The 24,167-nt window shown below is 40.9% G+C and overlaps 2 protein-coding genes across 3 annotated transcripts in view; one reads left to right on the plus strand and one right to left on the minus strand.

Annotated features, from left to right (window-relative positions):
• Positions 1-24,167, minus strand: part of AMMECR1 (AMMECR nuclear protein 1) — a 108,783-nt gene that overhangs the window by 72,449 nt on the left and 12,167 nt on the right. The window contains exon 2 of one of the 2 annotated variants that reach the window (XM_074915582.1): positions 9,478-10,009. In XM_074915582.1, coding sequence (XP_074771683.1) covers positions 9,478-10,009 — 532 coding nt within the window. Of the gene's footprint in view, positions 1-9,477; positions 10,010-24,167 lie in introns of those variants that run through there. The other variant, XM_074915583.1, reaches the window with a different exon arrangement.
• Positions 18,177-24,167, plus strand: part of PAK3 (p21 (RAC1) activated kinase 3) — a 275,108-nt gene continuing 269,117 nt past the window's right edge. The window contains exon 1 of the mRNA XM_074915573.1: positions 18,177-18,227. The gene's annotated coding sequence lies outside the window, so the exon portion shown is untranslated. The remainder of the gene's footprint in view (positions 18,228-24,167) is intronic.

Here is a 24,167-nt window from a genome sequence, read left to right on the forward strand (position 1 = left end):
CAACACTGCACCAGAAGAACCTGTATTCTATTGCTTGGCTTGTAGTTTTTCATCTGGGTCAGTGTCTTGCTGAAGTTCTGTTTCCCTCATGCTTAAGGGATACATCACTTGCAGCTACTGACCTCCCTTGAGGCACTGCAGCAATCTCTGAAGAGGGCTTCTTTCCTCACTACAACTACACCTTTTCTGTGGGTTTTTCAACCACGTCCTCAGCCTCCAATACTCTCTCTGCAAAAAGACTACTTAGGGAAGGCTGGTGCAACACTCTTCTGATGGGCACTCACTGCCCACTTAATGTGGCAGTCAAAGTACTGAAGACTAGAAAAATATTTTTTTCTCCTTATAAACTTTACAAGGGACCTCTACCTAGCACATCATCTTTCCAAAAAGTCAATCTTTTAGCACGTTTATTTATACAGAAAGGAACTGCCTTGCAACTTGTCATTCACTGACAGCTGAACTTACCCTTGTGCTCACTTACTGGGTAAGGAAAATGGTGTGGCGCCCAGTCCTTACAGTCACTTGTAAAAGGGGCTGCAAGTGACCTGATTTACTTAGTTGACCCACATTGTTGCCCATCAGTGGAGGTTCACACACTTTTTTCCACCTTTCCTAATACAGCTAAAATCATGAACTCTACAGCTTCATCCACACAATTCTTATCTCAGTGCAAAATGCCACATGGAAAACAAGGAAAGTGATTTAACTCTCTGGAAAGGATGAAACAGAAGCAATTCCAATGCTGATCAGAAGAGTATTATGACAAGGATCCTTCCCTCCTTTCTCTTCCATTTCAAACACAGACTCCCAAGTACCACCCAACAAAGCAGGCAGTGTCACAGAACCTGCAACCCATCACATGCTAGCAAAGACTGGAGAGGAGACATCTTTGCTGGCAGAGGGGCAAAGAATAAATTACAGGAGTATGTCTACAGCTCATGTATCACAAACACCAGAGCCCTAGGCAGGACCTTGCCAAAAAATGCCAGAGTTCAAGCTAATGGGAAGAAGGGCATAAAATGAGATTTTCTATGGCATTAAGGATTGTGAGAACTCACTCCCTGTAACACAGAAAGGCATGAGTGCTCTGGGAAGACATACACATCTCTGCACAGCTGCTGTCCCAGTGACCTTGCCACAACTCAGCCGAGCTGTTCTGCATTCCATAAGATGTCATTCTCATGAAATTAGCACTTTAATAACCTTGGCTGCAAGTACTCAGTGTGACAAAGCAATATCCACGTATTCACAACAAGCACTGCCTTCCAGGAAGTTATCAAAGCCCAGTCAGATCACAAAACTTTAAGACATATCCTATAAGGCATAAAAACATCCATGCAGTCTGTTAGAGGGACAGCAGGAGTGAAGAGATGTGACAAATGCAGCACATATCTCACTGAATAAATGTTTATGGCCAATGGAGCATGGGGGTACTCCAATTAATAAATGAAGCCCTTTACCCTGATCCCTTTTGCCAGTTATGAAAATGAAGGGCTTTTTAAAGGTCATACAAGTAGCCCCGCAAAGATACCTACTGTTGTTTACAGTGCTGGACTGAAAAACACCACAGCTTTTGTCACTCAGCATATACCACAGCACTAACAAACTGTAAGGAAATCTAGATAATATATGAATTCAAGTTCAAATTATTAACTACATGTTATCTGAATGCAGCCCTACATGACATTTTATAGCGATTTCACTCCCTAACATGCTCTGTCATAAAGGACATGTTTTTGAGAATTTGTGAATTAACTGCAGTAGAGCTGCCCCATCTTGTTATTTAAATGCAAATTTTGCAATGCTAAACTGAGTACCAATATAATACCCCACTCCATAGGAGCATAAACATCATAAAAAAGGTCAAGCTTTTTCATAATGCTTTGCTAATGAGGGTCAGGGCCTGACTGGACTTGTTTTGGCCTCCAGCCTAGCAACAGTTTCTGTACTGGCCAAACTCTGACAAGTCTACTATTATTTTTAAATAATTTGCATCTCTCTTGCCTTCCATAGAGACTCTTACCACAGAAACCACCAGTATATGCTCCAACAACTTCTGTGTTAGTGTATTAGCACTTCTACTTCTGAAGATAATAATTTGAGACTATGTAAAACCTGCAGTTAACTGTAAACAAGTATTATGTAAAACTATACAGCTTGGCATACTGAACTTGCTCCATTAATTGTGGTATGAGTCTTGAGAGGACCAAAAGCTATGGACTAGATAAATGTATTTCATTCATTGACTGGTCACAGCCTAGATCCATAAACTGAGCTAGCCTGGTCTTCCAAACTTTTATTTCCTGGTTCTCTCTTAGTTATCAACAACAGCAACTACGTTCTGTCTACAGGAGATTGAGCAGTTAAAAGGATGTTTAGGGCTTGATAACAGAACTGTCCAGACACTTAGATGGTATCTACTTGCTTCTTAACAGATATGACAAAAAGGGCCAAAGTTAGATTTCTCTTGGTTTAGTATTCAGTGCTAAATAACATTATGATTACAAAGGTGTCATAAGAAACAACATGTTTAACTCACAACTGAAGAGGCAGATCTTTGCACTATTTCAGTAACTCCAAATAAAATATCTGCATTATTAAATCATTAACCTCTCAACAATTTCCAGCAAAGAATATTAGAGTTAGATGTACACATGAAATAAATCCAAATCCAAAACATATTTTTCTCACAGGCACACAGGTTAAATAGGAAATATAATGTCAAAAACAATGTTAAAATTTTAATTTCCAAAGGTTTCCACAGAAACCTTTGTCGGGACAAGACAAAGTAAAAGAAAACATGACAAAAGATATGAATGTAACTACAACAAAAAAGGCCATAAAAATGAATGACCAGACTAATGGCACTGGGAGAGGTGGCTGCTGACTTCTCCTCACCCTACAAGCATTATGAGAGCAAAATAACGTCTGGTAAAACCAGTATTGCAGTGAATCAGAGCATTTATTATAATTTTGTGGTGACTGCTTTTAGCTGAAGAAACAAAATCAGGGTCCATCCTTAAGATTATGACGTGATCTCCTGTTCTAATAGAAACTACCTCATTTGGAAATAAGAACAGCTCACTGAAATGAGCTTATGAAGGAGAAAGCCCTCAAATTATAGTTAACCTAGTATGGAGTTTATCATATAAATATTTCCTCCATTCAGCAATCATATCAGAAGACAAACCTACTGGCAAAGGCAAGCTCTTTCTGAAGCCATGCAGCTTCATCCCTTTTCCTCCTCTGCTGTACCAAGATGCATTCACCAGTCCCGCTTTCAAAAATGCTGGGAATTCCCTGCTGAGCACTGCCAACACCAGCCAAAATACACATTTTCTGTTGCACTGTATTTTAAAAAGTCTACTGCAGAATGTCACTCTGAAAGAACCACCACTTCATATTCCAACATTTAATAACAGAGTCTTTACCGTTGAATAAGTCAAAGAAAATACTGAAGCTCATACAAAACCATGACATACACATGAAAAACAGAATGAAGTCAGACAGACACACAGACATGAGAACACTTTCCTGTCCGCATGTTTTTCTGTGTTTTTTTGTTTTATGATTGGTGTTGATCTTTAGACATGACCAAGCAATCATTATAGCTGTTGTGTAATGTTACTGAGTGTGACAGTAAATACAAATCACTGCACAGAGTCTGTCACACAAGTCTCCACTGGCATACAACTACGTCCTGCAGAGAAACAACAAAAACTTCAAAATCCTGACATCAAGAACAGCAATGTCAATAGGTACAAGCTGAACCCTGGAGTAGGGATTGCAGAGGAAGAACATTGGTTATTTTAAGACAATATGAAATTCATACTTTAGTAAGCTTCCAGGCAAAGTTTCACAGAAATGCTTGTAAAGAAACATATACCAAGGCAAGCAAGGAGTCAAGCACAAGGCTCCAACTTTAAACGTTACAATAAGTTGTAGAGGCTAAAACAGGAAGTCGGGCTGCAGCCAAGAAAAAAGAAATTGAGAAAAGCATGTAATCCTGTGAACTTGCAAGCCATAACATTTTTATTTACATGTATGTGTAAGCCTATGTACACACCTACAGACAAACCTAATCTTTCTTACGTGCCTTAAAGTAAGCATCAGACAGTAATTTAACATTTTGGGGAACAAAAATCAGCTTTAGGACTGTACAGGAAGATTTTAAACTATGTTAATCTAAATTACTAGCAAACTACCACTATTGCCAACACAGTTATCAAGACACAGAAACTAAAGCAAAAAATTGGATGGCCAGTAACAAATTCTTTACTACAAGGTCAAGTTACACTCACTCTGAGCAGATGCACAACTTCCTTTGAGAGTACAAAAACTAACCGGCACAAGATTAGCTAGCTCCACATTTTTAAACCATATTGAATCTGAATTTCTCCAGACTTCACTAATGAAGAATTAAGGTAGTGTAGTGCTGTCACCCTGTACCCTTCCAGAATATGTAAACTGACAGATCTTAGACCTGAAAACACAACAAATTACAAAGGTCCGGCATATCAACACTGCAGCATATCTGTATCTTTGTCCTGTAGCCAAATGGAACAGTTGCTACAAAGTACTGCAAGTCATCAACGAAGAAAGGAACTGATGGATTTCCAAGCTACATCTTTAGGTCAAGACTGGATACTACCTACAAAATATTTTAATTCAGAGGCCTTCAATCACAGAAGATGGTCAAACTATACAGATTACTCTGGGGCAAAGAACATGGTTGCCAGCAACGCTTCTGTCTGAGGGCTGGAGCCTCCACATGTGCACAGGGCTGGCTGCCTGCACAGGTACAGCAAGTCTGATGCTTCCCTAAAGCACCAGATCTACCACAGGTACACAGATTGGCTATACACACCATTTAATGCCTCTGGCACAGTCCCTCCCTCCCAGATAAGGAGGATATGAGGAAGCCATCATCTAGACATTTGATGCAAGGCGCTCATGGTAAACATCCTTCCCAGGAGCTCCTCAGCCAGACACAAAGCAGGGCACAGGCCACAATTAGCCATTCCAGCTGCAAAATCTTGTTCTTGCTTACCATGTGTCAGAAGACAGGGGCAGAACAATTAATTTCCCTTACAAATTATGTCAAGTGGTCATCACTAAAATAATCCTGCTCACCAGCAGGTGACCTTCAGGAAGGGACTATAAGAAGCAAACAACTGGCAAATGAGTTAACCTGCTGGATTGCCACAGAAGGTCTTCCACACAAAGATGTCAACACTACAATTAAGTAGGCAAGCTGAAGAGCTTGAGGCAGACACTGTGCAGCATCAAAAATTCGGAAGGGTTATTTCTGTGTGTCAAGGGAAATCTTTATAGTGAGCAGAGATGTGAGAATCTAAGAGAGTCCTCCTCATTCCCCACAGCACAGCTTCAACTCCTCTTCATACACAGCCTTCCCATCCTGTCACAAGCTTCTTGCAACCACTTGCACTTCTGCTCAAACGCTCTCCTACTAGAAGAAAATTAGTAGTGAATAGTGTGAACCCTGAGACTTTTCCCACTGGTGTGCAGTGCTTTTCCACTTCCCCAATGTAAGGCACAGTATGGTATTGTTTCTACCGATCACAGAGGCACTGGGTATGTCACAGAAGACTGAACCAGAAAGGAAATAAAGGGATTTGTCAGAAAGGTAAGAAACACAGGAAACAAGGCTACTCACTTTCCCTTCTCCCTAAATGATTGGGGTAAAATGTTTTTATAATTCTTCCTGTATTTCCTTACAACTTACTTCTACTGACACTTCCAAAAAAACTGCTTTTAACCAATTGCAGTGTTCCATAACTTTACTTATCAAACTGAGTTTCAAGAACAGTGTCTGAATGACACTTTGTACAAGTGACAATTTTTGTCTGGGGCATTGACTTTCAAACTTTGTATCAGCTTCCACACCTCCAGGATAATTTTTACATTTCTTCACAGTTTGAGAGCCACCACACTGGCAGAAGCAAGGGGAAAGCACATGCTGTGCAGAACATACCCCATGAAGAAGGGAAGGAAAGGGGTGACTGACTTAGTGAGCAACTCAAAGTGAAGTGAAATTACAAGAAAGCTCTTCAATTAAGACACTGATAGAATAAAATGTTGGCCAATCAACAGAATCCTACAAGAGAAGAGGAAGCCTGTGACTGGAAGAATTTGCTGGACAGATTCAGTACCTTCCAGCTATCTTCTTTTAACTCCATGAGTCACTCTCTCCAACCCCACAGCTCCCTAGCAACACCCTCGACCAATACCCCATACCCTGTGCTATAGGAACTAGAGAGATATGCCAACTATTTCATCCAGGTATGGGCTGTGATAGAGTTCAAAACCTGCATCCTTTCAAAACAGGGATTTCACCTCTCCTACTAACTGCTCCAAACTTCCTGCCCTTCGAGCCCTGCTGTGGTGATCATCTTGACATCAAAAAGTTACAAAAATCCGGAAGTGTGACAAGCAGGTTTCATTCAAAAGACAACACACCAGAACCCCTTGTCCAAGTGATTCAGCCACCTGCTTTTCTTTGATCGTGCCCAGTTTCATTGTTCAAAGACCTGCAAGGAATATGAGTCATGCTTGTGTGAGGATACCTGCTTACAGGTCTTTCAGCCTCCCTGTAATTAATGTAATTTTAAAAAAAATATATTTCTAGAATTCACATGCATTATTTTAGCCTACTACTCTTAGAACAGATAATTTTGGTCTACAGACAAAACCTCCAAAAGGATTCCAGGCAGAAAGCTGCAACATATATTCACTGAAAAATGCCAGTTCTCATTCAGGTTTTTTTGGTGTACAGGATGGAGCTCAGCTTCAAAGACATCATGCCTTTGTGAGCTACCCAGTTATTGGTAAGACCGCCTGCAAATCCTTAGAATGTTAGAAGTCATCCTGCCTCTGAACACTTAGCAGAAGCAATTTATTCACAAACCTAGAATTTTACGTGCAATACTGAACAACTTTTTGAAAGTTGCTTCCCCAACTGCACAAACATAATCAGCTCACAAGGCTGCTGAAAGCAGCAGTTCTGCCATCTGTCTGCTTATTCCCACCTCACACTTGTGCAGGCACAAGTGTTTGTGAAGCCATGCAACGATCTAGATGGAACCAATCTCTGAAAACTAACCAGAGAAAAAAATAAAATTATGATTAGATCATTTCTCAATCTGTACAACTGGGCATGCTGGCACAAGCACTGGAATAAGCAGAAATTATATCACTAATTTTAATGGCAGTGCCATTTTCAGAAGTCCATTGACACAGCAACTTTTCACCAGGTCAAGCAACTAAACCAGAAGAAGTCTTAAGCACACATATGAATTTTAGAAAAATACAAATATTTTTACTTAATTTGCTACTGTGTTCTTGTTAAAATAAGAAGTGGTAGAAGAAAGGTGAAGTAAGTGATTTACTGGTTGCTAAGAGGAATCAAAGTGCTTTCTTTTTTTTTGAAAAAATTTCAGTGGTGAGATCTTCACTCCTGCCTCAGTTTCCTCCACTAACAAAACAGAGACAGTAGCACTAAACTGTTCAATAAAACAGTCTGCAATACAATTAAAAAAGCATAACAACAAGGTAATATTGCTACAGAGACACACAGACAGAATTCAACTCTTAGAGCAATGAAAGAGTGAAACAGCACAAAGCTGATGCTGTAACCTATAGTGGTCTGGGATGGAGAATATCTCAGATACAGGACAACGCAAAGCAAAACGGCTACTTAGAGCAGTAGTTCCTAAACAGTTGGTATCTACAAAAGGACAGACATGGATTTACAAAAGACCTGGGTAAAGAAACAGTGGAGTTTCCCTGCCCTCCTTTCATTATTGGTACTCTGATGTAACCACATAGGAGTTACGAAGAGCATATAGGGAAGACTTGCTGGGGTGGCAGGTTAAGTAGGAATCCACAGAGCTGGGTTGTCATGACAGCAGCTGAGAGTATGCAAGAGATGTATAGATCCTGGGTGTTAGAACAGCAAGGACTCCAAATAAGATCATTAATACATTACATTATTTTAAACACTGAGAAGCATACACTACATCTCATTAATGAAACATGGACTGCACAGTAACCATTTGCATTAGTGAGGGTGAATGACGGTCTAGGATATACACCAAAAAAAATTTTATTCGTTACCAATAAAGTACAGGTTCTCACAAATTCGACAGTCATGCTATACATAAGAGAAACAAGTGACCAACGCCCTCGAGTCTCAGCTGAAGCTTGGAAACTCACCACATGAGCTCCATCCCATTTAAAAGCAAAGTAAAACAGTGAAAACTTAATTTCAACAACCTCTTACATTAACTTTGCATTCAAATGGAGCATGCAGCAACTCAGTAACTCATCCCAGCTGAGAGGAAGTAACTTCCTGTCAGAGAGAAGTTACTCCCTGAAGTGTCTGAACTCCATCAGCAACCGCTCCCCTGGCTGCAGGTGCCGACATGCCAACAACGCCAACCCGGCTGGTCACTTTGGAAGGCGGGAGGGCACGGGGTTCATGACAAACACCGAACAAGAGTGGACTGGGACAGGAACGAAGGAGGCCCTTGGTGGACGCTCCTGGAAGGAGGCTTGGGAGGCAGGGGAGGATGGGAGTAACAGGTGTTTATGTGATCTGTTCAAAACTCTGGGCATTTGATGTGGTGGATTACTCGGAATGTCTAACACCAGGTGATCTTCTGGGGTCGTTACAAAGCAAGGGCTCTGCACGGTTTGAGGCCAAAGTAGCGCTATGAGTGCCTGGCACAGGGAACGTCCTGGTACACCAGTGCTCACAAATCCGGGACGGGCACGACAGGTCTCACACCGGGCACTCACCGTCCAGCACTGGGGAAGCAGAGGCCCGCACTCGTGCGGAGCCCACGGACAGAGCGAGGCTGCCTAGCGAAGGGGTCCCCGTGCGGACTCCTGCTGAAAGGAGCTCGGAGCAGGCTACGCGGGCGCCGCTGTAGACACACCGGGAGCGGGGAGGGCGCACCGACCGCGGGGCGCCGCGAAGCCAGGACCCCCGGAGAGGCGGCGCGGGGCCCGTCCCGCCGCCCTCGCCCAAAGGCGGGTTACCCAGAGCAGGCGCGGCACGGCCGGAGGGGTCCGGTACCACTCGCGAGTCCCGGGCACGACGGACCACGAGGGGCCCGGCAGGGGTTAACGGCGCGGCCGGCCGAGGCGGGGAGCCGGCGGCCGCCGCCGGGCAGCGCGGAGCGGGGCGCTTCTGGAGGCGAGCCGGGCGCGGGAGGGCAGCGCGGCCCCCGGGGCACGGCGGGGAGGCCGCGGGGCGGGGGCGCCGTGGGACAGGCCCCGGGACAGGCGGGCCGCGCGGGGCCAGGCGAGGACAGGGGTCGGGCGGCGGCGGGGAAGGTGCCGGGCGAGGAGGCGGGGGCCGGCGGGGCGCCCGGCCGGGGGGGGACCGGGCGGGACGGGCGCGCACGAGGCGCCCACGAGGGCGGGCCGGGGCGCGGCGGCGGCGATACTCACTAGGGGTCGTTGGTGAAGCGGGGGCTCCGCGGGGGCTGGTAGCCGTACAGGTGACAGTAGAGCACATCGAAGCAGAAGCAGCACATCTCGGCCGACACCACCATCTTCCTGCAGCCGGGCCCGCCGGAGCCGGCGCCGGGGGAGGAGAGCAGCGAGGCGGCCGGCGGGGAGAGGCCGGCGGGGCCCCCGCCGCAGCTGGGCGGCAGCGGCGGGGAGAGGGCGCAGCCGGCGGCGCCCCCCGCCAGCCCCCCGAGGCCGTTGAGGCGGGGGCCCCCGGGCGGGGGCAGCGCCCCCGGCTCGCCCCCCGCCGCCGCCGCCCCGCCGCAGTGGGAGCCGCTGCCGCCGCCTCCCGGGCCGGCCGAGCCCGAGGGAGGGGAACTGGAGAGTTTCTGCTTCTTCACCCCGCAGCAACCCGCCGCCATCTTGGAGCCGTCTCCCCCCACGCAGCGCTTCCGACCCATGGCGGGGGGGCCGGCCAACCGGCCGGGGGACGTGCGGCGGCCCGCTCCGCCTCCTGCCGGGCCCGCTCCGCCTGCAACGGGGAGGGGGCGGGAGGGAGGCGGCGGGAAAGGGGGAAGAATGAATGAGGACGAGGAAGGAGAGGAAGACGGGGAGGGGGGGAGGAGAGAGACAGAGAGAGCTGCGTTAGAGCGACCCGGTGAGTGGCCCCGGCGGGCAGGGCCGGGGCTGAGGGGGCAGCGCGGCCCGCAGGTGTGGCGGCCGCGGCGGGGCCTGGCGGCCTCTCCCCTCCCCTCCACACACCGAACCACCCCTCTCGCCTTCCCCTGTGCTTTTTCCCCTCCTTCTGCCAGGGAAGTGGATCAACTCCACCTCGCGTGCTAAAGAAAAAAATAAATAAAAATAAACCCACAAACCCGAGCTCCGCAGGAGCCGCACGGCAGAAGCAAAGCCCTTGAGATGGTTAAAAACACCCCGCTAAATAATTCAAGTGACCTGAGATGCCTTTCTCTTGGGAAAAGAAGGGAGGGGGGAAAAGTGTTGGAGCTGGCAGGCTGTGAGCCTGTAGAGAGTGCTTGGATGCACCTATTAAACGTGCAATAGCGATGGCTAAAAGCCACGGCCTTTTTTTTTTTTTTTTTTTTTTTTTTTAATTGCAGCTTTGGCAATTAGTTCACATCCAATAAGCAGCGGCTCAGAGCATAGGCCCTCAGCCACAGGGCAAGCGGCCGTGACCCTGTGAGACCACGGCCCTCGGTGCCTGCAGCCCGGGCTTCCTCACGGCGAGACCTCTAGGGGAAGGAAGTCCAGAGGGAAAAGGATGTGAGCTCCTGCAGTGCTCCAGGCATCTAAAATTAAGCTTACCAAGCTACCGGGGTGGGAGAGGAAATGCATTTTATATTAGCTTCATATATAGATATATCTGAGTTTACAGAGAGTCTTGCAAACAGCAATGAAGTGCTTCAAAAGCGCTGTATGTATATTTAGAAAATAACACCTCACGCGCCAGTTGCATGCAGCCATCTCTGGCATGGGATGTAACAGCTGTTTAACATAGAGTAGCAATATCAAGGAAGATGAGGGAGTGAGGACTGCTGCATAGAGTTAAAATAATATAACAAGTTTAGAGAGTCATTTTCCAAGCTAAAATGCAGTCCACAGAAAGTTTTCACGGTCACAAACTACTTAAGAGACTTGGTTTTACATTTCTTCTTGGAAATGGTTTCTCCAACATCCTCAAGGTCTTAATTTTGTCTGGATCTTGAATTATGGATTTGAAGAGAAAATCCTCAGTTACTAGAGCTCTAATACTAATGGGTTAAAAAATCCTTTGAAGGTTTCTGTCCAAATACTGGCCTAAACTTTTCTTGCTTTGTGAAGCATAGCCTGGGGTGAAACAGCTGCAGGGAATAATAGCAAACAGAAAGGAGAAGAATTAGATGGTGTAAAGCAGGCTTTTCCATTTTTAAATGTAATGTTTATGTTTAGAGCTGGAGAATACTTGAGCATGGAACCCAGTTCTCTCTCCAACAACTTCCAAGTTTCTTTCAAAACAAAGGCAGCCTTTTCCACTTACGGGATTCATTTGTTTAAAACCAGTTAGCAGTGACACCTTCTGTTGCTTTTGGGAAAATAGTTTCTCCAGGTATTGAATTCTGGCTTTTTCTTTCTTTTTTTTTTTTTTTTTTTTTTACCATCCTACATTATTTAACACCAGCATTTATAGAAATATCAAGTAATTGAAAAAGCTTATGATATGAACACAAATATAAATCATTCACTCCACTGGGACAGATATTTGTAAAGTTCAATGTAAGTCTCAGAGCTCAGACTACTCATAGTGCACAGCGATCACTTTTTGATTAAATATTATATTGCAATAGTCCCCGAATGAAAGGGTAAATTAAATATATTACTTATTCATTAAAAACACCTTACTTTTTCCACCTTTGCAGATGTTCTGTGCTGTGTTTGCCTATAGTTGTGCTCCTATTTTACATCAGTGCAATGTAGAGACAACAGCAAATATATGAACACAACTGTGGAAATTATTGTTTAGTGGAATCAGGAAGACACGATTGTATTATCAAATGTTTTTTGTCAGTATGTTGAAGTTGAGAGAACTGCAGACTCAATGGGAAATTTCTGTTTATATCTGAAGAAGAGTTTATGCTTTGGATAAGACAGCTTCAGTTAACTGCAACATCTGTTTCATTGGCCCTTTGCTTCAGTTAAGTCTCAAGGACCTTTACATTTCTTATTACAAGGAACCCCAAATGTGTTCAGTTCCTTCATGTATATAGTACTTCTATATTTTGCTAACTTTAGCAGATTTTCTCCTGTTGGTTAATGACTATGCTGTGCCTCATGCAGTCAGATGTACTGAGTAAACTCGGTATAAAAAACCAAACTCTTTTAGCAGCATGAATAGAGTCAGTATGGTGGTGCAATTAGGTTGGTTTAATTTAGGTGTGATGTAGCTCTCCTTTATAACTAGCTGTTTAGTGCTATTGCTCACCTCATGTTCTAAAGCCCCAGTGATTTTAGAATTGTCACTTGTAACAAGTGAGAAATTAAAATTAATTTTTTAATTAAAAATCACAACCCATGATTCTTGAAAAGAGCTATTAGATAAATGATGATAAGAAAAACAGAATTATTTGTAGAAAGATATTTCTCAGTGATCCAAAGCTGTTCTGAAGGATTGATCTCCTTAAAAAAACATCAGAATGGCTGGTATCTTGAAGCAAATGGTATCAGACATGATCCAATTCCTTTTGAATCAGAGGTAGAATTTGTACTGACTGTAGTAGAAGTCAGGTTGTTCTCATGTAGGCCAAAGGTGACCTATGTTCTTAGTATCTTACAATCTAATTACAAGAACAGCCAGAACGAGGAAACAATGAGACAAAACTTGGCTGCATCGGTAAGCAGGAGTGATATAATCCTTGCCTTATTAGTTTCAATTCTTTTAATAGGCACTGTGACAGGTGAGGGATTTAAACGGGTACTTAAAATAGCACGTTTAGGCTGTGGTTCCATGTGCATTTCTGCAGTAGTAGTAATGTTGGTTTAAGCAGCTCTACCTCAGCTAATTGTTCCCTTTCCTGTCCCACCCATTCTGTTGTGTTCATGCAGCTGTTTGTGCAGATGTGAGGCAGAAGATCAAGCTGAAAAACAATTATTCTTTTCCCTCGATTATTTCTCAGCCAAATCAGTTCTCCAGTCTGGTTTATCAAAGGGCTGCACAAAAATCTGTGCTGGCCTGTTGGAGTGGCTGTACAAAACCGAGAATTAATAGCCTTGGGCAGTTTAAACAGTACTGGTAAAAAATGAGAAGATGCAGCCTAAAGTGGCATTGCATGCATTTATGGGGAAGCTGTCAGAAATCACAGAATTTTAAAAATTTTAAATAATAAGTGAAGAAAGCCAGTTGAGGAAAGGTAAGAGGTGAATAAAGGGCCTTGAAAGTGAAGGGAAGTAGTTTATGCTTCAGACTGTAGAAAAGTTAGAGCTAGGGAATGAAGGAAATGGAAACAGAAAACCCTCTTTTCAAAATAGATTGTTTTCCACTTTCTTAGAACTAGAGGAAACGTTATACCACAGTTAATTCTGTAAAATTAAAAACCTGCACAAACTGAACAATGTAAACAGCTAGCATCTCTATGAATTGTTAGTTATTATTCTAGAGAAGAGTCTGTACTTACATCTTCCAAAATTCAAAGGTTAAATTCTATCTTTGTATCTTCCCATCATAATGATTTTTTTGGAATGGCCTGCCATAAAACTGGAAGATTTACATGCTGAGAATTCCTTTGGTCTGAGGAGTTTCCACCCATTGTGGAGACAGTCTAGACAACTCTTCCCTTGCCCTGCAGCCTACAAGTTATTATGAGTGAAGCTGGAAGAAAGTCGGTTTGCCTGTGTTACTTTCTCACATTATTCCCAAACTGGTCTATCACACTTTTGAGACTCGTGTGAGCTTTCCTCTGTATATTCTGCTTCGACAGAATAGTTACTGTTCTTCAGTACGCTCCCTGTCTCAGCTGTCCCCAGGAGAAATTAGATGCAGCTCTGAATCTAGGCCACAAAGTGTGCACAAAATCCAATAAAGTTAATGGAAGTTAACTTGCACATGTCTGAGAACAGTAATTGTTCCTACCAGTTAGAGGCCATATCCTGCTATTGTTCCATATATCAAACCCCTATTGAAGTCTCTTCTAAAAAATCTTGTACAAAAAGTCATCTCAGGATGTGATACCAGCCAGCAGACAAAAGGTCCTCACATGTTGTGTTACTGGAATCCTGGCCCTGTTTCATATTTTGAGCTATGTTATAATTTCACCATACTGTGAATACAATCTGTGTTATTTTAAAATTAACATTGTTTTACAGATATTTTTTGCTCTTATGCAAATTTAGGGTTTGGTCCTGTTAAACCATCTGTGCATGGAGCTTGCACTGCAAAGCTGGGCATTGGTTTGTTAAAAAAAACCACAAGACAACCAAAACAAACAAAAGAAACCCCTACCAAATGAACCCCCCAAACCAAACAAACAGGAAAACCAAAAAGCACCATGTATTCTAAAATGTTATTTGTCAAACTAAATATCCAGGACTAGACAGTTTTCTAACTAGAGAAAAAAACATTAAATGTAGCAATGGAGTCAGAAAAGTTATTTAATTAAAAACCTCGGGATCAAAGCCCTTGCAGTAAATGAAAGGTGAGGCTAGTAGTAGCTTTTTAATGGATTTCTTTTAACTTAATTCCGTGAGCTGGAATGTTCCTCAAATACTATGTTAATGCAATATCCTATCTTTTTTGAATGTATTTTTCCATTGTACAGTGATAAAAGAGGATGTAGCTTACATAGCTATATTCTCAGTATAAATCCACCATGGTTTCATTGAGGTCAGTGGAGCTACAGTGATTTATGCTGGTGGATACATTAATAATAAGCCTAAGGACATATTTTTTGACATGGCTGTTTGTCGTTGGTCTCCTTCACAAAATGTTTTCCACTACTGTAGAGCAACCATATGTATTAATAGTGTTTCTCATTTCTGAAGAGTTGAAAGTGCTAGCTTTAAGAGTTTTAAGTTAATAAATTTAGAATGATATATAGGCGTCATACAGCCACCCCTAATGAAACCTAGCAACAATCTAGTAGGTCACAACAATTGAGGTGTATTAGGAAAAACTGTAATCATTAATTTTCAAATGAATGACTAAATTAGGAGGATAGAATGCAATTGCTGAGAATTAAAGTCTGATCAGGACACCACAATTACATGCCTATTTCTAACAATTGTGCTACATCTTCAGCCATCCCAAGTGGTCAGCACTTGATTTTATACCTCATCTAAAACACCCAAATGAAGCTTTCATGTAAATTTAGTTAATGCAAGGAGTAGAAATTTCTGAAAACAGAGGAATGTTAGCAATGTTAATTGATTGTTAACAATGTTAATTGATTAGGATGACAGAAATGCTCCCATGTAAGGAAGCTAATGGGCATAAATTTTGATCTTCTAAGACTATGTTGAGCTTCCTTCTTCATATGTTATTTAATTTTCTTGTGAAATTATTTCATTTCTTCTGGCTGCTGCTTTTGCTGTCTTTTTGCACATGTTATCTAGCTGTTGGTGTGAAGGAATTCCACCTCCATTCCTCTAATGACCAGTTCTTAGCTTAGGTTCATGCTCCCTTGCTCTGGTATTTTGCACGGCTCAGATAGCATTGAAGCTGTCATCTCTCTATTCCTTTCAGAGAAATGAGATATACTGTTCTTTTCTCCAAAGACTGAAGAACTTTTTTCTTTAATCTTTGTGAACAGCAGAAAATCAGTGAATCCTTCTGCTTGCCCTTTACCATTCTCACTTCTATAAAAGAATGTGTTAATCTTAAAATGGTCAAGAACCGCTTCCACTGTTCCAGGTAGGAATAGCTAATCACTTTATATTAGATGTTTTTAGTCACGCCTCATGAAATATTTTGGCTGTTGTTTTGAAATAATGTTCTTTAGCTGCAGTAGACCATTGCAGCTTATAAAAATATGCATGTCATTCATAAGTATTTCTCCTTCTTTGGTATTGTAACATTATTTATTGAATGTATTTTTTTCCTCTTTTTCCCTAGAAGTATTAGCATTCTTCATACTGAATGCCTAAATTACTCTAACCTTATATCTTCCAGTCCTTCTGAGCTGTAGAAGTCACCCTGGATGTCATGCTGATCCTCTTTTCTCTGACTAGTTTTATAAAATCACCATTTATGTCACTTTGGTGCACCTATCTTTCTCTTTTTCTGCGCAAAGGAAAAACTGACAGATGCCAGTGTTTTGCCATAAAGGTGCTGGTGCTTCAGTGCTATCAACCTGTAACTGCTCAAAGCACTAAATACACTGTCTTAAAAGAGCCTAGCGATATAAATAGAATATTAATTAATAGCAGATGTTACCCTTTGTGGCAAGAAGCTAGCAGAGCCCAGCAAAACCTTTCTCATTGCAGTTATTACTTTCATCATTGGCAATTTGTGAGTGCAACCCCAGTAAGGCTGATCATCACAGCACTTCAGAGTCACCTCTCATCCTCACCCCTGTCTGCTTTAATGTATTCAGTCCTGCAGATTCTTCTTTTTTTTTTCTTTTGTGTGTGGTAGCAAAAGCCAAACAGCTCATGTGCAGCGCATCCATAACTCTTTCTTGTATCCTTAAGACTTTAGAGGAGACTAGCAAGCCTGAACCCCAAGTTCTGCAAGCTTCTGAATAAAATTGAATCTGTGGGAATTGGTAGCATTTGGTACCTCACTTATTCATAGTTACTTCATTAGTTTTATTGCTTCCTTTCTGTAGAATTCATGTTCTCCATAGCAGCATAGTATTTTCTAATGTACTTTCTTGTTGCAAAAGTCCATTCTTCCTTCAGACATGTATAAATCAAATTACTCCAATGAAGACAATGAATTTCACTGTTACGAAATGATGAGTTCAAAATCAGGCCTTTTAAACCTGTAGGTTCCCTTGTAAATTGATGAATCACTTGTCTGTTCTTAGGTCTCCTGAGCTATCCTCTGCTTTCAAGGAAAGTGGTATTTATGCAGATACACATCCATGCACTCACAAATTTCATTAAAAAAACCTGTATGTTTTCTCATTCTTCTTATCTCCTACATTTGTATTCTCACTCTAGGAGAGGGCCTTCAGGCTGCCTGCTGGTGGTGATAATTTTTGTCACAGTTATTTAATGTATAAAATAAATACATTATATTCATTTTGAATAAAAAAAGCAGCTGATCAACATGCAAACTTCAACAAAGTTTCACCCAATTCTTGGCACAGTAGTGTTAGTCCTTTTGTGCACTCTTCCCTTCATTCACTTTTTCTGATATTCCTGTTTCCACATTATCTATATAACTCAGTCCCTCCTATCTGACGTTACAGCAATTAAAGACAGACCTTTTGTTTTTAACATTATCATTATTTAAATAAAAAGTATTTTAAAAGAGTAAAGTAAATAGTATTTCTTCAAGTATGAAAGAAATCATAGCATTCAGGAAGCACTCTTGCTGATTATGTTTTTCTGCTAATGGTTATAAAACATGAAGTTACAATCTTTAACATATAGAAATTTCTGTGATCATCAAGGTTTGCATGCTTTTTTTTGTCAATGGTTTCTTCAAGGTTAGTATTCTAAAAACTTACTGACTGCCAGAGATAGCACAGGGGTAGCATATTTTGATTTAAACACTGTACATTTGATTTGAGGAAGTTACCATTTCCATGCAGAAAAAAGTAATTGAGATAATCCTTAACACTAAAAACATATCCTTCTGTTACTTCAACTGAAAAAAAACCCCTTTGCCTGTGTATTTTAAAGTAAAACTATAAATACATTAATCCAGTGGTTCCAATTACAAGTGGGATTCTGGATTTGTTACCATCTCCCTATCTTTATAGTAATTCATTAATTTTGTTTAACATTTCTAAAGAGCATTTCAAGATGGGACATACTCGAGGAGAAGCCTAGCACAGCATGTCAGATCTAATAAACTGTTGCTGAAATGTTTCAGAGCTATCATTTCATGGGGTAAGTCCTTACAGCTAACATTTAGTTAGGGTTCTAGAAGAATTTTGAAATAATTTCATTAAAACCCCCATGTATTTAACTCTCTGAAAAAAACCCAAATCGAAGTCTGAATTCTCTGGGGTTTTATTGCTTAGTTTGTGTTTGTTTTCATAGATCAAAGTCCCACTGTCCGGTGTCATCACATTCAAATCCTGCAGTGACCTGTAAGTATCTCACCTCTGAATTTTCTATTGTAGTAGAACAGCTACATGAAAACTTGTGATCACCTCATGAATACTGAAAATGTGTCTTTCATTGAGCTATCATTAGGCATTTATATTGGGGTACAGTTTGTCTTGCTATGGTGAATGCATGTTGTTCAGGCATGTATGCTTATAGCATAAGGCATCTACATTTTAAAATACTAGCTCATGATAATCTCATTCATTGCATTTTAAATGGAAAACTCACTGATTATCAAATCTACTTCTAACTGTTTCTAAACCCTTAATCATAGTTGGTATGTTAATCATTGGTTAAATCAGAACTGAAAGTTATCAAAGAAAAATCTTACATTTGCCGTTTGATGAACAATTACCAAGCATTAAAACATGTTCAGAGTAAAAAATGGATAGCATTTTATTTTACGAGTCCACTAACTAATAGTGAATTAGAATAAAACTCCTGTGGGAACACATTTGACATTCACATGAATAACAGATGAGTTCATTATGATCCCCTGCTTATAAAAAGAACGGCAAATGAATTCATAATTATTAAGTATTTAAAAATAACACATTCCCCCAAAAGATACAGTTCTGCATTAAATACCCGTCTCTAGTTCAGCTGCAGGGCTTTGAAGAACCTGAAATGAAATGGTAGAACAGCATATAGCTGAAACTGAATGGCAGACTGATGATTTGGTCATTTGCCACATTCTTTAAATGCTTGGTAGCCAAAGTAATGAAGATTCATATTCTATTTAATGCATTTGAATTAATTCTGAAATTTTTATATTAATCTTTCTTCCAAAGAAGGGAATACAGATTTGATATATGGTGTATGAAAGGATTATGCTGGGCATATATATAAAGAGGATTGCAGCACATACGGCTACTGACATGTACTCGTAAGTGCCTGTGGGCATCCCATTTAAAATATATATTAGAGTTGAATTTTGTAGGGCTTTTTTGTTGATGGATATGTGGTTGTATATATGACAAATGCCATTCAGGACAGTTATTTTGCTGGAAGTGACATTCTCAAATACTTGCCAAGCTGTCATATTAGCATACCGCTCACTGCCTGGCAGGAGACAGCTCCTCTCTGAATCATAACCTCTGCCCTGTGGTGACACTAAGAGCATAAGGGTCCCAAAGGTTGCCTTGTCTGCCAGACAGAGAGGGAAGTAAGAGTTACCAAGAACTAAGTCCAGAGAACAACACAGAGGACTTGCAGAGGAGAAGAAGGGGGATAAGGAAAATCCTGTTTGTTGAACTACCTGCACCAGGGACATAAACAGAAAAAGGATCAGAAGTAGATCAAATTAAGATTGTTCTAAGAGTTTTCAGCACCTAAAGAGGTGCAGAATTCCTGTCTCCCCAAACCTTACATGTGATTTTGATAGCCTTTATGGAGGTGGAGCGAAGAAGATTGGGATTTTCTGTATGAGTTCTGATCCCATGGGTAGCTCTCCTTTGTTATCCACTAAGTAGAGAAATAATGCTGTGTGTGACTTCTGTATTTCTCTTCCCAGTACAGAGGTAAGGAGATGTGTGAAAGACCTTGTATGCATATAGATTTTAAAGTCACATTGCTACGATGTTTCCCTTCTCCTTAGCAGCAGCCCAGGCTCTAACACACCTATGCTGCCATCAACTGTGTTGTCATGCTGATATCAGGAGGAAAAGAAGCCATGTCAAATGTGATCATATTTGTATTTCATTCAGAGGTCTGAAACTGCAGTCCATCATGGAGTGCACTCCATGACCGACCTAGGCTGTGTACTTGATAAAAAGGGCTGTAAAAACAAAAAATGTTGAGTAGGGAGAAAGTAGAGAGGGAAGGGTCTCAGGATTGTGGAGGGTGAGGGCTGTGCTGTACAGACTAGAAATATATAAACCAAACCAGAATTCTGTAACGTAATAGTACACTTTTCCAGTCCTACTTATATAGTTGTCACTACTAGGGAAAAATAAATCAAGATATCAGAAAAGCCATTTGTGCAATGCAAAGTTCATGGAATTATTTGAGAAACTGTTAAATTGAATATAAAATTATTTCTTTTTTCTTTGGAACAAGAATCGCCAGATGAGCTTTAGAAGTTGCACAGCTGCCAGTGGACGAATATAATTTATCCACTGCTGAATTACATTGGTTTTATTTGTAAAAGTCTGTTGGCACTATCTGATTTAATTTCTGACTTGATCTGACTGGGTAGAGTTTGGATGTGTGTCCAGACAACTAAAGCTGAGCCGGTGCTTCAGAGGGAGGTGAAAAATACCCAAACCTAAATCCAATAGATAAAAACTAATTGTGTATCAGGGAAACTAATTGTGCATCAGGGAAACTAACTCCTTCCTGAGTCCTGTGGATTGCTGGCTGAAGTATGTGGTTTGATTACAATTATTGTCTTAATGCAGAGTTTCAATTCTTATGGGCCCCATGAGGACAATGCGGGAAACCTGTTCTATCTGCGATGTATGAAGTAATATGAACCATTGGATTCATATGTTCACAGAGTCCAAGACCAAGGAGATGATAATAGCTGTTTGTGCTAACTATCCTACATAGACCTGGTTTTCCCCTGAAAGATAACTTCAAAGTTTGGAGGTTTGTTTGAGGTTTTTTTTTGCAAAGCCGATACATTATGAATGCATTTCTTGTGAAACTTTTAAGCTTTCTATTTTAAAACATTTAGCATCTGTTGGAAAAGTACTTACTTGTTTATACAGCATTTAATATTACAGATATTTATGATTGTCGGTATTTTAAGTAATTATTATTCCCAAGTGCACAAGAAGAGAAATGCTGTGATAGTTCTCAAACTGATGACAATGGAAAATGTATGTACTTTTTACTTATGAAAATCTGATGGCATTATCTTACTATAACCATAGAAGTTGGGACATCAAAAGAGAGTCTGCTTTAAAAGTGTTGGGTAAGTCACTAAAGTCAATGCCATGTCATCTCCGGTCATCAGTGTCCCAACCATATGTTCCCTCAGCAAGGCCACTGCTGGTCATCATCCAAAGCAGTATGCAAAAAATTATAATGAGAAACATTATCAGGTAGTTTTCTGTTCATTACTAACACATTAGATTGCAAGTAAGTTATTCCAACATTTGCTTTTAATTTGCTAGGTAAAACAGGATGGCCTCTTGCATCGCCCTTCTGTGGAAAGGGGGAATCCACTCCCCGAAGCTTCTAGAAAGCCTTAAATTAGTTACTTTTGACAAAATCCGATAGCTGTGGTCAGTAAGATTTCTTTTGGAAAATTAGGAAAGGAAACGTGGTAGAAAGGAATTAATACTTGGGAGTGGGTGAGTCCTGACTAAGAGAATCAGAGGAGCAGCCATCTCTGAGCAGGAAGGGCAAAATTCATACAGGATTTACTTTATTTTTTAAAGGAAACAGGTACAGTTGTGAGGAGATTTAAATAATTTATAATAGGATTAAAGTCTTGGCATCAGAATGTGCTTCCAATAAGACAAGTCTCAATCTGAATCACCTCAATTTGTGATATGTTGTCTTGCAGCAGATAGCAAAACATGTTTGTTCTAAATCTTATGAAACAGTAATTATAGTAAGTAAAGGCAATTGGCAGTAATTGAAACACTAATAATACACTCCATTTCAAACATTTGTTTAAAGTGACCTCAGCCTGTTATTTTACTGCTGGAGAACAAACCTCTCTCAAATTGCATTCGTCTACCACTGAAATGCTACGATAGTATACACTACCCCAATTAAGGCTAATTGCTAATAATTTATTCACCAGAAGGTTTGCTATTATCAGCTGTTTATGTAAAATGGAGATTAAAAAGTAGTTCTCTCTTGCAAACTGCTGTGCAAATTTAATCTGCTCTTATTAGATGTCATTATCTCAGAGGAACTATACTTCATGATACAAGATTCCTCTCATAACAGGAAAAAAGATAATGAAATATAATATAGACTCAAAAAAATTTTGGATTTTAGTTGGTAGAACACTATTTATACGTGTTAAATCTGTAATATATGTTATAATCTTTATGTTTTACTTCCAAGTAATGTTGGCATGAAAATTCATGTCAAGAAAGGAATAAAGCTTGTGAGTGTAGTATGTATATACCACATATTCTGTACATGTTTTCTGCTACTTTTTTTTAATTTTTAATTTTTGCATTAAACCATCTGAGTCTTAGTGCTTTTTGCTGCTCCTATTCAAAATGTCAAGAACTGAAATAGGTTTATTATGAAAACATATATATCCACTACATCTCTACACTTGTATTAAATAATGTAAAATCACATCTTAGCTCTTGTGAAGATGTGCTGTCTGAAATTTCAAAGAGATTAAAGTATGCGAGTTGCTCTAAGAACTATTTCTTTTAGCTACTATTTTGATAATTATAACATATAACTGATACTCAATTGTGTTTGTTTCAAAGGGTGGGGGATCTCTTAAAATAAGTGGTATTTTTACTCTGAAAATTTGAAAGAAGAAAAAAGATAAAAAGCTCCTCATCATAAAGTTCAAACTACTTCATGGCCTCTGGATGTAACTCCTTCCTTTTTCAGAGTGTTGTCCTTTTTCAGTTCTAGGGAATGCACAATATGGTACTGACAGCCAACAGACAAGATGAGGAGAATCCAATTAGTTCCTTACCCTCTGTAATTTAGGAACTATATTCACTAGATGATTAAAATTCATATATATATATCATTATGTTTATTAACATAGAAATGCATTTAAATTTCCTATTTATGAGCTTGCACATCACTGCTTGTTCACCAGTGGTACAGGAAAATACAGTTTTATGTTAGTTTATAATGAATTTGTTCTTGCTTGCAAGCACTGGAAATGTGGTGCAATGTTTGTATTTTGAAAACTGCAAGAGAATTTTAATATCCAAGTAATTTATTTATTTTAATAGGCTGCTTGGAAACATTGCTCTGATTTTTATTCTAACAGCTTTTTACTGATTTTCCTTCTCTACCCATGAAAAATAATTGCAGAGGTTTAATGTTTTAGATCATATTCTTTCAGGCAACTGGATACATGGCTCAACATGTTAAAACCTCAGTAAGTTCACTGCCTTTTTTCAAAGAAAAAAATCTTGAGGAATAGCCATTCCTTTTCCAGAGGTAATTTCACAGTTGTGGGGTTTTAGTTTTATTTTCATGTTCTTACTTCGCATAGATAATTGGTTAGGGTCTTATCCAAGGATTTTTGAAATCAATTGAAAGGCCATTGGCTTTGGATTGAGGTCTCAGGAGTGGCAGAATATATTCTTTCCTGTGTCAGACCCAGCCCAAAAAGGAGGGAGAAAGATCTCAGGTGTTCACGGTTCAGCTCTCCTGATCTCAGCACGAATCAGAGATGCTTAGTGGCAGTATGCGGGTGAAGAACGGGGCAGGCGGTTCTGCCATAACCATCCCATCTTTCCATCATCATTGCGCCGGGGCGAGTGTGGAGCAGTAGATGCAGGAGCCAAACCCAGCACTCTCCTTCCTCTGGCAACCCGCGGGCGAGGTGTGCCTTGTGCTGCCTTGAGCTGCGCAAACTGGGGAGGTGTGGTGCCCACCTGGGCAGAGGCAGCTCCTGGGGGGCTGGCTGGGAACCCTCCCGTGGAGAACTGCGGGAAGGGCTGCAGAAGGACAGAGCTCCGCCTGCTGTTAAGTTTCCTTTCTTTTCAAACACTGTCAGAGCCTGGTACAAAGCAGTGCTGCCTGTCTGTGCCTATGCAGACTTTGCTGCATAACTTCTAGTTGACTGAAGTGATAAAAATAATCCCTGACATAAATCAACTTCATTCTGCCTCAAGACATAATTTAAATACCTTCTCCTGGGTGTTCTTCCCTCTTTATAAAGGCAGCAAGTTCACTTTCTAGCCTTCACACTCTAATTCGAGAAAATGTTTAATGAGGGACTCTGCCGCAGTGGGGGTAGAGCTGCCGCT

The sequence above is a fragment of the Athene noctua genome, chromosome 11 (assembly GCF_965140245.1).
Source record: "Athene noctua chromosome 11, bAthNoc1.hap1.1, whole genome shotgun sequence".
NCBI classification, from domain to species: Eukaryota; Metazoa; Chordata; class Aves; order Strigiformes; family Strigidae; genus Athene; species Athene noctua.